The sequence below is a fragment of the Emydura macquarii genome, unplaced genomic scaffold, assembly GCF_026122565.2.
Source record: "Emydura macquarii macquarii isolate MOO-44397 ecotype Brisbane River unplaced genomic scaffold, CSIRO-AGI_Emac_v2 contig_554, whole genome shotgun sequence".
NCBI lineage: Eukaryota > Metazoa > Chordata > Testudines > Chelidae > Emydura > Emydura macquarii.
Window position 1 is genome coordinate 4,931,969 of NW_027130691.1, and position 13,176 is coordinate 4,945,144.

The window sequence follows — 13,176 nt, forward strand, 5'->3', positions numbered from 1 at the left end:
TTCAGATGCACTTGTACCTTTGATGGTGATTTTTAGTAGAAGTGCCTGTGCAGCCTGTGCATGTGCCCCACATATTCTCGTTCCCCATGCCGAGGCTGTGTGGGGCTATGCGGGCAAACTGCCCTCAGTTCCTTCTCCACTGCTTTTGGCCTGAAACAGGGTCTACTGTGTGCCTGTTCTGTAACATTTAGCTTTTTCTCCGATAGTTACTTACCTTATGGCGTTACAGTTGTTTGAACAATTGTTCCCCTAGTTTTTTCTTTTCTTAAAAAAGAACAAAAAACCCCTTTTTATTCATAGAGATAGTTGTATAGTTAGGAGAATTTCCCCTTCTAGGGGTTAAATTTTTTTCAGTTTTGCTAGGAGATGCTGAGTTCTCCATGATTCAAGAGGTGCCTCTCCTGTTGAGAGACTATTCTGATAAGTGATGGACACTGTCTTGGTGATGCTCATATCCCCAGTAAGTGAAAGACCTGCATTTCCTTCCAGGGTAGATTTCTTCTCCCCCTCCCTCTCCCCAGGAACCTCTGCTTTAGAAATATTGTGATCCAGTGAAGGGGGCTCAGGAAACATGGGTTGTATTCCTGGCTCTGCCACTGACCTGCAAGCGACCTTGCATAAGTTGCTGTAGCTGTCTGTGCCTGTATCCTCTCCCACCTTCTGTTTTATCTGTTTACACTGCAGGATCTTTGGGATAGGAACCATCACTCACTGTGTCTGGACTGTGCCCAGAACAGTTAGAGACCCAAACTGAGATTGGGGCTCCAAGTGCTACTGATACAAACATATGAACCTGTATTTAATTTATTACTGTTTCTGGCATTCTTAAATGAGTTAAGGACAGATGGGGGTTAAATGAAAGCTGGATGGGGCTGCTGCTCGTTTTTGCAGCTTAGTGAGTAAACTTGGTTTGCCAAACTGAAAAGAAGGGAAGGGAAATGATCTCATGCTTCTAAAGAAGATATTTCAGGTGCTAGAGTAACCAAAACAAAGTACTACTGAACTTTATAAAATGATCCAACAGTATCGTTTTCTAAAAAAAATAAAACCAGAATTAGAACAGTTATAAAAAAACAAAGAAAATGACCTGTTCTTCCTGGAATAAAACAAATTCCATGTTAAGGCTGCCTGGTCAGTCCTTGCCTGGTGTGGTATGGTGTGTTGGTCACCAATGTTTATGAGTGTAGGCTGCGTGCGTGTGTCCCTGTGCAGATGCTGTCCCAGCTCTGATCAGGAAACAGAGATGGCTCTCACGATCGAATGAATCGATACGACCATGCATTAGCTGAGCAACGAAGGCACCCAGGCCAGGTTTATTGCTTGCGGCACAATGAGAAGTGACCTACAGAGTATCTCTGGGTCAGTTTCATATAGGCGGTGTTACAATGGCCACGGCTCAACGGCGGGACTTTCCGTTATCCCCTAGACCGGACATCGGTATTCCCTCTGACACCCTCTTTTATACATTGTTTCATACAATTTCATTCTGCCCCTTTTGACGTAGGTAGTTGCCACCCTCTTGACGTAGTCTAATACCACCTTTTTTCGTTAATTGGCTGATTTGGGCAAAACAACTCCATTTATCACTTTTTAGTCATTTCTGTTCATCAAAGTTTCATTTTAGGGAGTTAGTATCTTGGTACCTCCTATACCTGCTACATAATTTATTATTTTGACAGCACTTTCCTGTGCCAATTTCAGCTAGCTTGGTTTTTTCCACTTATACTCCTGTTCACTTGGTTTTTTCCACTTAGGCCTTTAGCCTGTTTTACAGGCCTTAAGCTCTCACTTCTTACTACACCTGCCATTGGAGTGATCTTCTTACTGTTGCATATATACTAGATGTGGACAAAAATTTTAACTGAAACTTTTCTTGGCAAAAAATGCAGATTTAATATCACCAAAACATTTTGCAAATTTTTACCAGTTTCACCAAAAAATTTGTTGTTTTTTTTTGGGGGGGGGGAAGGGTTGGAAATGGGGGAGAGAGTAAAAACACTTTGTTTTGATTTTTTTTAATTCCAAATAACTTTTTGTTTTGAAAAATTCAATTTTATTTTTAAAAAGTGTTAAAAATATGCAAAATCAAAACAAAATATTTAGTTGCAGGTTGAACACGTTTTGATCAACCGGAAATGAAATTTTAAAACTTATTTTAATTGCAAGCAAATCTAAAAATGAGTTACAAGCACAGCGTCAGTGTGCACAGCTCTTCTTCCATGTAGCACTTTGCATCCAGAGATATGTAGGTGCTTTGAAAAGGTGTATGGTTACCCAGTGTGAGAGATGAATAAGTTGATCTGTAGGTGGTGGTGAAGTCCAAGGTCACGTGGCAAGTTAGTGGTAATAAAAAAATAGAGTCCAGGACTCTGACTCGCAGTCCCCTGCTCTCAGAGACTAGATGCATCCCTCCAGCTGTGCTGGTATCATAGGTCATAACAGCAAGAGCCAAAGGCTGGAATTTTCAAAAGAGTCTAAGGGAGTTATATGGCTTACTTCCACTGAATTTCAATAGGAGTTAGACACCTTACTCCCTTGGGCTTCTCTGGAAATTCCACTTGTAGAGCTTTAAAGTTGAACTGAAAGGAGAAAGAAACAACCTGAGCTTCAGATCTGGACAGTTAATTCTCACACCTTAAACAGTGTTGAAATCTGGAGTCTCACTTGAGGTTAGTGGCTAGGGACATCTTTAATCTTGGGGGGCATGCTGCACCCTGAACTTGGACTTTGGTCGGCAAGCAAATAACTTAGAATTCTATCAATAATTTCTAAAATTAGAAGCAATGTATCAATTAACGATTCTAAGTGGTGTACGCTAAAAAACCAAAAACCTTTCATTTCATCTTGAATTGCTTTCTTGCTCTTGTGGGCTTGTTAAACTTAACTTTATCTAAATGTATATTTTTGTGAATTATCTGTATGCTTATAAATTTCAAATAGATTTTTCTCTGTCTTCCCTTTCTTTCTTTTAGGGTGCCCTTAGAAAGGGATAATTCAGAAGAGTTTTTAAAACGGGAAGCAAGAGCAGCTCAATTAGCAGAAGAAATTGAATCAAGTGCCCAGTACAAAGCTCGGGTTGCCTTGGAAAATGATGACCGAACAGAAGAAGAAAAATATACTGCTGTTCAGAGAAATGCAAGTGAACGAGAAGGACATGGTGTGAACACTAGGTATTTAAAGGGAAAAATACTACTCATAGTATGTTAAAGAAGATAAATGTAGTACAGTAGTAATTTTATGCATTGAAACTTATTTGTCTTTGCCAGTTATTATAACTGTTTTTAAAAAAGAGAAATTATTGGAGAGTGGGGAAGGAACAGTGTAATAAGTGTATTGAATTCACACAGACTTCAAGAAATGGCAACGTAGGCTCTGCATATCACGTGGCAAAGCATCTAAAATGCCTCAAAAATCTTCAGAATTCAGCATTAAATTATCCAATGTCCTGTTCCTTATAGAAACCACACTGAGGGGTTACGTACCATACCATCAGCTATGTATTGCATGTAATTATTCTTTTTGTTCTGAAATTGAACTATAAAAAGAGTACAAAATATGAACATGGAGATGTAGGATTTAAATTCATTTTGACTGGGGGGAAAAGGTGCATAGAACTAAAGCTTATTCATTCTTTGAATTGTCAGATACATCCCTTATTTTCCGTCTCTGGCTATAACACTGAAAGGAATTTTCTGTTTCAGGGAAAGCAAGTACGTTCCACCTGGACAACGAAATAGAGATGTCCTGTCCTGGGGAGGAGGCAGACAAAATTCACCAAGGATGGGCCAGTCTGGATCGGGCCCCTCAATTTCAAGATCTGGATCCCATACTTCAGACTTTAGTCCTAATTCTGGAGCAGACCAAAGAGTAGTTAATGGAGGCAAGTATCTCAGTTAAATGAATGAGTTCTTGTTTCTAAACATGGCAAAACTATGTAGTTATGTGAAATACTAATACCACAAAACAATTATCATACCACTAAAATAGCAAAAACTGAAGTTCCCCTTTGAAAGGATAAGTCAGACTAGTGTGTAGAGTTCACGGTTTTCACTTTGGTTTAACCTTTTATTGTCCATCTGATATGAACCTTTAAAATGTTTACTCAGTTACACTGTGGGTAGTTTCATGCAGCTGAGAACTTAATTTCCTTCTGCTAAAACACCTTAAACTTGCAGGAAGATAAACCTTTAGATGACTGATACACGTTTCTGTAGTGTTACATGAAGTCTTGGACACATTAAATTAGTGACGATCAGCTTTCTTTTGTGGGTGGGCTTGAGAATTGTAGTACTGATCTCCAGCTATTAAATAAGCATTATGAAAGAGGCAGCAGTATTAGAAGAAATACCGCTTCGCACTCTTGTATGCGGACCCAGTCCAACTCATTTTGAAAGTAATGTAAAGGCTCCTAATGATTTCAGTGTGTCTTAGTGTGGTGTGGTTAAGGTCTGTAATAGGAAGGTAAAACAATTGGTTAAAGGGGGAAGTTCTCCAGAAGTTTTCTCTCCAGATAAATACTCTTGAGTATCTTCTGCTGTCTGTATGTTTGTGTACATATATAGCTATAACTGAGCGAAGTGCAGCACTATTTCCTTTAACAGAACTAATTGACTCCTATATGCTGTGAACTGGACATTCATTTGTTGGCATGTGTTGCTTATTGAGTTCAGTAGTACACCAGCCTTGTGGAATACTTTTATTTAAAAAAAAAAACAACCCCTAACATTTAAAGATGCTGTGAAGAAATAAAACAGCACATAATACTCAAGTGTGACACTCTGGGGAGGAGACCTGGGCAATACCTAGATAAAGGTAAGTGATGTTTACTACTTAAATATTTTTTCTTTAAACATTCTGATCAACTGCTGCACAAACAATACTAATTTTGTTTGAAATCTCCATTTTGGTGTCTGTGTTGTTCATTGTATTAGTTTACTGAATGCATATCTATTCAGAAGTGTATGCATTATGTTCTTCAATTGTGAAGTTGGTTGCTTTGTTTCAAAAACAAATTTTAAATTAGCTCCTCTACAGAAGTGGTAGGGGTACAAATGTCAGACTTCGGACACTGAACACCACTGTTTTTTGTAAAGAAATACTTTCTATAGTTGATATCGCTCATTGTCATTAAGTCTGAATAGTAATAGCTTGTATAGAACAGCTTGTACTATATGTGAATCATTGTACGAGATCCTCTAGTAGTAACTATTTATGCATCTTGTCTAGAGAAATGTGTACTGAGAAACATGTATATAAACAGGCTAACAGATTAAGCTTTAACTATCTATTCCTCAGTAGTATTTGTAGATCCTAAATTAACCCTTTGGGGAACTCATGAGACATTCAAACATTAAATTTGACCAGTCTTGAAGAGGGGAAAACAACTAACAGGGATTATTCTACCACTTGTAGAAATGAATGAATTTGTCCCCAAAGGGTTAAATGTATGAAAAATCATTTTTGTCATATTTTACTTTTTTTCTGTTTTTACCTCTGCCCCCCCCATAATTTTTCTTTAGTTTTTATACTTTCCTTCATATCATTTGTTCTGTCAGGTGTTCCCTGGCCATCGCCTTGCCCATCTCCTTCCTCTCGCCCACCTTCTCGCTACCAGTCAGGTCCCAACTCTCTTCCACCTCGGGCAGCCACCCCTACAAGGCCGCCCTCCAGGCCCCCCTCGCGGCCGTCCAGGCCCCCGTCTCACCCCTCTGCTCATGGTTCTCCAGCTCCTGTCTCTACTATGCCTAAACGCATGTCTGCAGAAGGTACAATACCACAATTTGTTCATGTTTTTGTTTGTCTTTGTTTAACTCCTTTGTGAGTTTAATTACAAAATTGTTTTTCCTCTTCATTACTTAACCTATAATTTGTGTTTAACTTTAGTTTATCAGACTATTTCTATTAACCTTTTTATTTAAAGAAGCTTTACAAAAACAAAATATAAAGCTGGGAGATTTCCCGAGTTGGTTTGAAATAAGCTCAGCTTTGTAACACTGCTCAGTGTCTTAACTTAGCAAACAGCATCTCACAGGGCCTGGCAGTTTTTAGAAGGCTTTCTTAGGAATGTTATTTTTAAGATCCCTGTAAAAATCACTAGCATTTTGTTATGGTGTACCACACAAAACAGTTACATTAACCAGACTCATTCCAACCATTTACTCAGGGATCCCAACGTTCTGTTTTTGATAAAAGTGCACTGTGAAAAGAGATTGGAATGAGTTACTTTAAAAATGAACTTATAGAAAATATGGACATAATTAACGCTTACATCAGTGGGGCAGCGGCATGGATAAACCTTTGGTAGCTAACAGTACATATAAAAAATCACATGGTTCAATCTCAGCTGTATGCGGATAAGTGTCTGAACTAAGTTTATATATAGTGCACTCTAATATTATGATGGGCACATCATGAATGTGTGATGCTTAGTCAAGCAAATCTTCTAAAGAAATAGACAATACGGCATACCAGTGCCTTAATTGGAAAGTTGGTGACCCCTCAAAATAGTTATTTCAACAGAAACTTCAGTAAGAGACACAGCAATCTTCCATCAGCTGAATCAGTTACTAATATGTTGCGACTTGCTTGCTACAATCTCAAGATCATCTCTTTCAAAGAAGATGGTAACAGACATAACCGCAGGAGTTTCCTTCGTTGCTTTGGCTATCATTGTTAGCCTTGTTGAATAAATAAAATCTTGAGAATCCAGCATGCAAGTTCCACTGTGTTTTAGCTGCTCTGATTCAATAGGTGTAGAATGAAGCATGTGTGTTGTTTGATGGTTCAGGTTTCAACTCTCTTTCGGAGGAAGCTAGTGGGCAAGTTTGTTCGGCTCAGGTCACAGTAAGCAATATTAAAATACACATAATTCTTTAGTTTTAAATTTCTCAGGAAGTAAATTGGTGCCACAAACCTTTTTTGTTAAAGGCTAATGAATCTTGTAATTGCTAGTGTATTCATGCTCTGACACTAAGACGATGGGCAAGTTTAGGATGCCTAGATTGAGTGGACCAGTAATATTCAGCCATGTGTCCAGTTACCCAGAATCTGTGGAATCCCAGTTATGGTCAGCACTTATTTAACTTGCTTGACTCTATTACCCTATTACTAGAGCTGACTGGAATTGGAGCTTAGGTCCAGTTGTAAAATGGATAGTAAACTACACTTCAAGTAAGAGAAATACTTGTTATTCATAGTGTGGGGTTATGTTCTTCTTCCCAGGGCCACCACGGATGTCTCCTAAGGCACAACGGCACCCTCGAGGTCACCGAGTCTCTACTGGTAGGGGTACAATTTCAAGTGGCTTAGAATTTGTATCTCATAACGCACCGGGGGAAGCATCTACTTCTACAGTGACACGAGGCAGCCCATCAGGTGGGACGTGGTCATCAGTTGTCAGTGGGGGTAGGTATAGCTTGGCTTATTGCAGATGGCTTTCAGGGATGTTTTTAGAATATTAATGTTAAGCAGAATCTTAAACTTCCAGACAGTTCAGTCTTTGAATAAACATCAGGTCTCCTAAATGATTGTAATGTTGCCTTCACTACAAAGGGGTTGTTCCATCAATTGTTTGCTGCAATTAAACATAATGTAAAGGAAGGCAAATGCCTAGGAGTTAGCCGAAAGGAAGTATAGTCTTAAGAGAGCTATTGGAAGAGGCAAGTAACGGGCCATGCCCTGCTCCCACAACTGTACCTCAGTAACTGCTGTGCGACTAAATTCGTGTGCGGTTGTGTATGAACAAGAACCTTGGTTAGAGAAGACAGTAAGAGTGATAGGCCAAGAAAAGTTGGAATAATACTTAGGGTGAAGCCTTTATAAGGGAATTCAAAATTACATGTTTCTCTTAAACTGTCCTGTGTTTAAATTGCTTCCTTTCCATTCTTATAAATCAGGATTAATATGTACAGTCAGTATGAGCAGGACTGTCTTGTTCTGTTATAGCTCAGAATTTTTTAATCATAATTTTTACTTAACAGTCTCTTAATTGAAGGCCTAGTATTTAAAGCTTATTCTTATGACACTAAATGTCTACTCTGGAGGCTTTTAAACTGTCATAGTATGACCCTGTCTTAATGATTTAGCAGCAGTCAGCCCCCAGCAAGTGGGATGTAGGCTGAACTTGACGCTTACCACTGCTAGACCTTTAGAAAATTGTGCAATGGGGACACTGTTCTAACTGAAGAATACGTGAATAGATTGTCATTTTGTAATGCATAGCCACATTTTGATAGACTAAAGCTATCTCTTAGACCTGCTGCCTTATGGAAAACACTTAAGTTTTCTTTTTCAGTACGGTTCAGTCACTCTCCTTGGTGATTTTCTTCCCTCATTTATTAACATACAATAGGGCTATTTAACATGAAAACAGGATTTTTAAAAGTTTTTTCTTTTGCATCACTTGAAGTCATAATCTTCTGGCATCACAGCTAGTTGCTTTCCAGATGATCGATGTCAGAGCAGATAGTGGTTTATGGTGAGGACTAGGCAGGAGGAGCAGATGGTCTCCTAAAGATTATTTATTCTGTATGCATATATTTCTCAATGGAATAATTCAGTTTTCCAGTAGGCATCAATCTCTAAGGAGGAGCATGTAAAGCAAGTCAAGGGTCAGACTTGTGTCAGAAGTGTCAGTCCTTCAGTCACTTTTAAAAAAATGTTTTACATATGTATAGAGTGCCATCTCTTTTGCTGTGTCTGAAACTGTGTGTTAATCTGAGCTATTGTGGTTGGACTGATTGGGATTGCAGCTTCGTTATAGGTCTCCAGGGCGGGCAGTGATTATGTATTGAGGGAATCTTTTTGCAGACAAATCCTACATGTAATATGAAATGCTGCATTATAAAGAACTAAGACATGTACCTGAAAGGTAAACGGGTTTTCAGTTATTGCATTATGTTGCACTCTATTAAAAACATGTTTGTAGGCCTCATTTTTTTTTAGCACTTAACAGCTACCGGAGCTTAGTTATAGGATAACTATTGTTTCTATTTATTCTAGTTCCAAGATTATCCCCTAAAACACACAGGCCTAGGTCTCCAAGACAGAGCAGTGTTGGAAATACTCCAGCTGGACCAGCTCTGTCCTCTCCGCAAGCTGGTACTGTTCCTACTGAGTCAGTTGCCATGCCTGTCCCAGCTGCATCTCCCACACCTGCCAGTCCTGCATCCAATAGAGCAGTTACTCCATCCAGTGACGGTAAATTGTCCCGATTACATTTTAAATTACTCCGTTTTAGTCGAAGTGAAGGGAAAGGATATACTGACCCAAACACTATAATTCTTTCTGATTAGAGAACAAAACTTTTCTTCTATTTGTGCATTTGATTGCATAGTGTTACACTGTATATAGTCAGTTTCATGATACTTGGGTGTCGGGGTTACACACCAACACTGCTGAGAAACATTTTGATAGACTAAGGCTATGTCTACATGACAGAGCCTGTTTTGGTATCGCTATGACAGCAGAGCCCCCGTTGTAGGTGTGTGGCATTCCCTGACAGAAGAAATTTTTTCTGTGGATGATATTAGCTATCTTCTGTCTACATAGCTGCATCTGTGCTGGGGGGGTTGTTGGCATAGCTATGTTGGTCTTGTTTGTGTGTTGTTGTTTTTTTCCCCAAGATCTCTGACTGATATAGCTATGCTGATTTACATTTTAAATGTAGACCAAGCTAATAAACTTCTCACTAGCCTACATTCTGTTAAGGGAAGTACAGAGGAATATAGTTACTGTCACACTGTTAAAGGTGACCAGAAAAGATTTTTTAAAAAAAATTAAATTTGCCACCTTTTCTTGTGTCCAAAATATCAGCAATATAAAGTCTGGTTTTTGGTAGCAGAATGCTTGAAGGTCTCAGAACTCCCAAACATCTGTAACACCTTAATTTAAGGGCCAAGGCTGATGAAATTTCTAATAGTATTCCTTTATCCAAACTGTTTAAATCTTTCACTTGACTCTTGTGTGTTCTTTTCACTAGTTTTCCAGTCACTGTAATCTTTCAGCTTAGGCAGGACCTGAATGTCTAATGTAAAACAAAGTGCAAACATTTTTTTTCCGGGTTCTTATTAGACACCATAAAGAAGTATTTTAAAAAATGAAGCCCATTTTTCTCCTTTGTAGTTCACCTTTAACAGAATTTTCGTAAATGTACAGTGGTGGTTAACATCGTCTTAATGTTCTTTTTTGAGTACTTGTTCATGTCCATTCCATTGTAGGTGCGTGCATGCCTCATGCACGGTTACCGGAAAATTTTTCCCCCTTAGCAGGTCCTGTAGGGGTGGCTTTGGCACCCGCTGGAGTCCCATGTGCATGTCGTGGTATATGAGGTATTGCTGGCCCTTTGCCCCCTCAGTTCCTTCTTTCCGCCACTGACAGTTACTGGAACTGCATTCTTGCTTGCTTCCACAAGTGCCTCTTAGCTGTAGCCTTTGTTTTATAAGTACTTGTTAAGTAGTTAGATAGTTGTTAGTTACTGTTGTAGTAGTAGATAAGGTAGTCCTGTTAGGAACCTCCACCCAGTATCAGGGTATGCTCCAGTCTTTGGGCTTTAAGCCTTGTAAATCCTGCGGGAAGGCCTTACCGATGAGTGACCCCCATGAAGACTGTTTGAAGTGCCTTGGGGAGTCTCAAAGAAAGGACAAGTGCCGCATCTGCAAGGCATTCAGACTGAGGACTCAAAAGGACCGAGGTATCCATCTGAAGGCCTTGTTAATGGAGGCGGCTCTGAGACTAGCGTTGGAGCCGTCCCGCTCCCTTTCAGCACCGGGTCGGTGCAGAGCGCTCTTCCAGCACCAGCTCCATTGAGGCACTGGGCTTCCTCTTCACCACAGAGGAAGAAGCCCAGAAAATAGCATCAGGCAGATGACCATTCCCCTGCACGGAAGAAGGCGAAGGATGTGGGGTTGAGCTTCAGAGCAGCTCAGAATCAGTGCGCCGAGCAGTGCCCACAGGGGCAGGTTTCACCCGGGGTGGTGAACTCCTCTACAAAGCAGCCTCTGACTCCAGAGAGCGGAAGGGGACTGCTACACCATGCAGTGCCGTCAACGCTGGAGGCACTTCAGGCGGTGGCCAACCTGTTGGCCCTGCCCATCCCTCGCACCCCGTCGGCATGGACAGAAAGGGGGAGGGGGAGGGCACCCACATCGAGAGGAAAACCTCCAATGGGTACCCTCCAGTGGCTGCACATCTCACCGGACCCTCAACACACTTCTTCGCGAAATGGGTCACCGTGACAGAGATCGATCCTACTGAGAGGCTGCTCCCCTGAGATGTGTTCTCCAGCACTGAGGCAGTCTTCAGGAACGGAGCACCGGTACCAGAGGAACCCAGACAGCTCAAAGTGTCACTCACAATCACCGGCACTGAGAGCATCGACAAGTTGACGCAGGTCCTGCTCGGTATCGAGCAGATGCTCCCCGTCTGGAGCCCGGCACCATTTTAGGTCACCAGCACCAATGAGTTTGCCTGCACATGGACGGCGCAGAACCCGGTCGCGGGCATCGTGGTGCTCGCCCAGGGAAGAACCCCACCAACCGTGGGCTTTGGTTCCGAGAGGCTCCTGGTCTTCCAGACGCCGCTCCCGCTTGTCCTCTTACCGTGGGCGGTCCTCTTCGCTGAGTTGCTCCAGGCAGCAATGCCGCCGGTCACTAGACTCGTACTCCCCATCCCCAAAACGTTGGCCAAGAGAGCGCCGGGATCGGAGGCGCAGATACCGCTCCTCCTCCCCTCGGTTCCAAGAGACGGGAAGGCAGTCGAGCTCCGAGTGATGCAGGTCACCGACAGGAGGGTCCAGTGATTCCAGGAGGAGAAATTCCTAGCAGCTCCACCTATCCCGCCTCCTTGACCTGAGGGGCAAGGTCCCTGCCCGGCCCCTCCAGGGTGGCCTCAGGGTCAGTGGCCACCCCATTGGCAATATTGGAACCTCCGGGGGTTACAGGTGACCTCAGGACCCTACTCCCTTGTCTTGTCAGGGAAGCCATTGGGGGCCCAGGCACTGCTGGCGGAGGCCCATGACTCCGAGTCAGAGGAGGAGTTAGACCCTATGGAGGGTACATCTGCGGGGGCTCCCACGCACTCAGCAGAAGTGCTGGTCCCTCTGGCACCAGCTCAGTCATCCTCTTCCTCCTCAGATGAGGCAATGGTGGCAGGCCCATTGGTTCCCCTGGATGACTTCTGGGTGCACCAGGAGCTCCTGGAGCTGTTGGTCACCCCTCCCCTGGACCTACCAAGGTGGCATGACCTACTTTCCCACGACCAGGGGTGCCTTCTCCACCTGACAGCGTAGAGGCTGAATGGCTGAGCTTGGAGGAACAAACTTGCTTGTCTCAGGTGCAAGCCGTACTGATGAGTAGCAGGAAGCCCTCCACGAGGTCATTGTATTTGGCCAAGTGAATGAGGTTCACTTGCTAGGCCGCAGCACAGCAGATTACGCCCCACCAGACGCCAGTCCAGGTGGTCCTAAACTACCTGTTACACCTCAACTTTAAGGTTTAGCTACTGCCTCGGTAAAGGCGCATCTGGCTGCCATCTCAGCTTTCCATCCCCTGATTCATGGGAGATAAGTTTTTTCTCATGCCATGGCAACGAGATTCCTGAAGGGTATAGAAAAGCTCTACCCTCAGGTCAGGGATTCCATACCTGCCCAGGGACCTGAATTTGGTCCTCTCTAGACTCATGGGGGTGCTATTTGAGCCTATAGCAATTTGCCCACTTCTGCTACTGGCATGGAAGGTGGTCTTCATAGTACTATTACATCGGCTAGAAGGGTGTCTGAAATCAGGGCACTCACCTCAGAGTTGCCCTATATGATTTTTTTTTTTTTATAAGGATAAGGTCCAGCTGAAGCCTCACCTGGCTTTCCTGGCCAAGGTGGTTTCACAATTTCATGCCAACCAGGACATTTTCCTGCCAGTGTTCCTCTTCGGACGTGTGCAGCTTTGGGAAAAAAAGAGATGGCATACGCTGGATGTACGCAGAGCCCTGACTTTCTACTTAGAGAGGGTGAAGCCGTTCCGTAAGTTCACACAGTTGTTGATAGTGGTGGCTGAAAGGATGAAAGGATTATCTGTCTCATCGTAACGAATCTCCTCCTGGATAACCGCCTGCATATGCTTCTGCTATGAGCAGGTGAAGGTTTCGCTACTGGGCAACATCACAGCTCACTCCACCAGAGCA

The 13,176-nt window shown here is 42.5% G+C and overlaps 1 protein-coding gene across 11 annotated transcripts in view; it reads left to right on the forward strand.

Annotated features, from left to right (window-relative positions):
- The window catches only part of ATXN2 (ataxin 2), a 63,835-nt gene that overhangs the window by 25,877 nt on the left and 24,782 nt on the right, over positions 1 to 13,176 (forward strand). For 8 of the 11 annotated variants that reach the window (XM_067539531.1, XM_067539527.1, XM_067539528.1 and 5 more), the window contains 5 exons: positions 2,973 to 3,170; positions 3,702 to 3,880; positions 5,556 to 5,765; positions 7,222 to 7,404; positions 9,001 to 9,198. In XM_067539531.1, coding sequence (XP_067395632.1) covers positions 2,973 to 3,170; positions 3,702 to 3,880; positions 5,556 to 5,765; positions 7,222 to 7,404; positions 9,001 to 9,198 — 968 coding nt within the window. The remainder of the gene's footprint in view (positions 1 to 2,972; positions 3,171 to 3,701; positions 3,881 to 5,555; positions 5,766 to 7,221; positions 7,405 to 9,000; positions 9,199 to 13,176) is intronic. The other 3 variants (XM_067539526.1, XM_067539529.1, XM_067539532.1) reach the window with 3 other exon arrangements.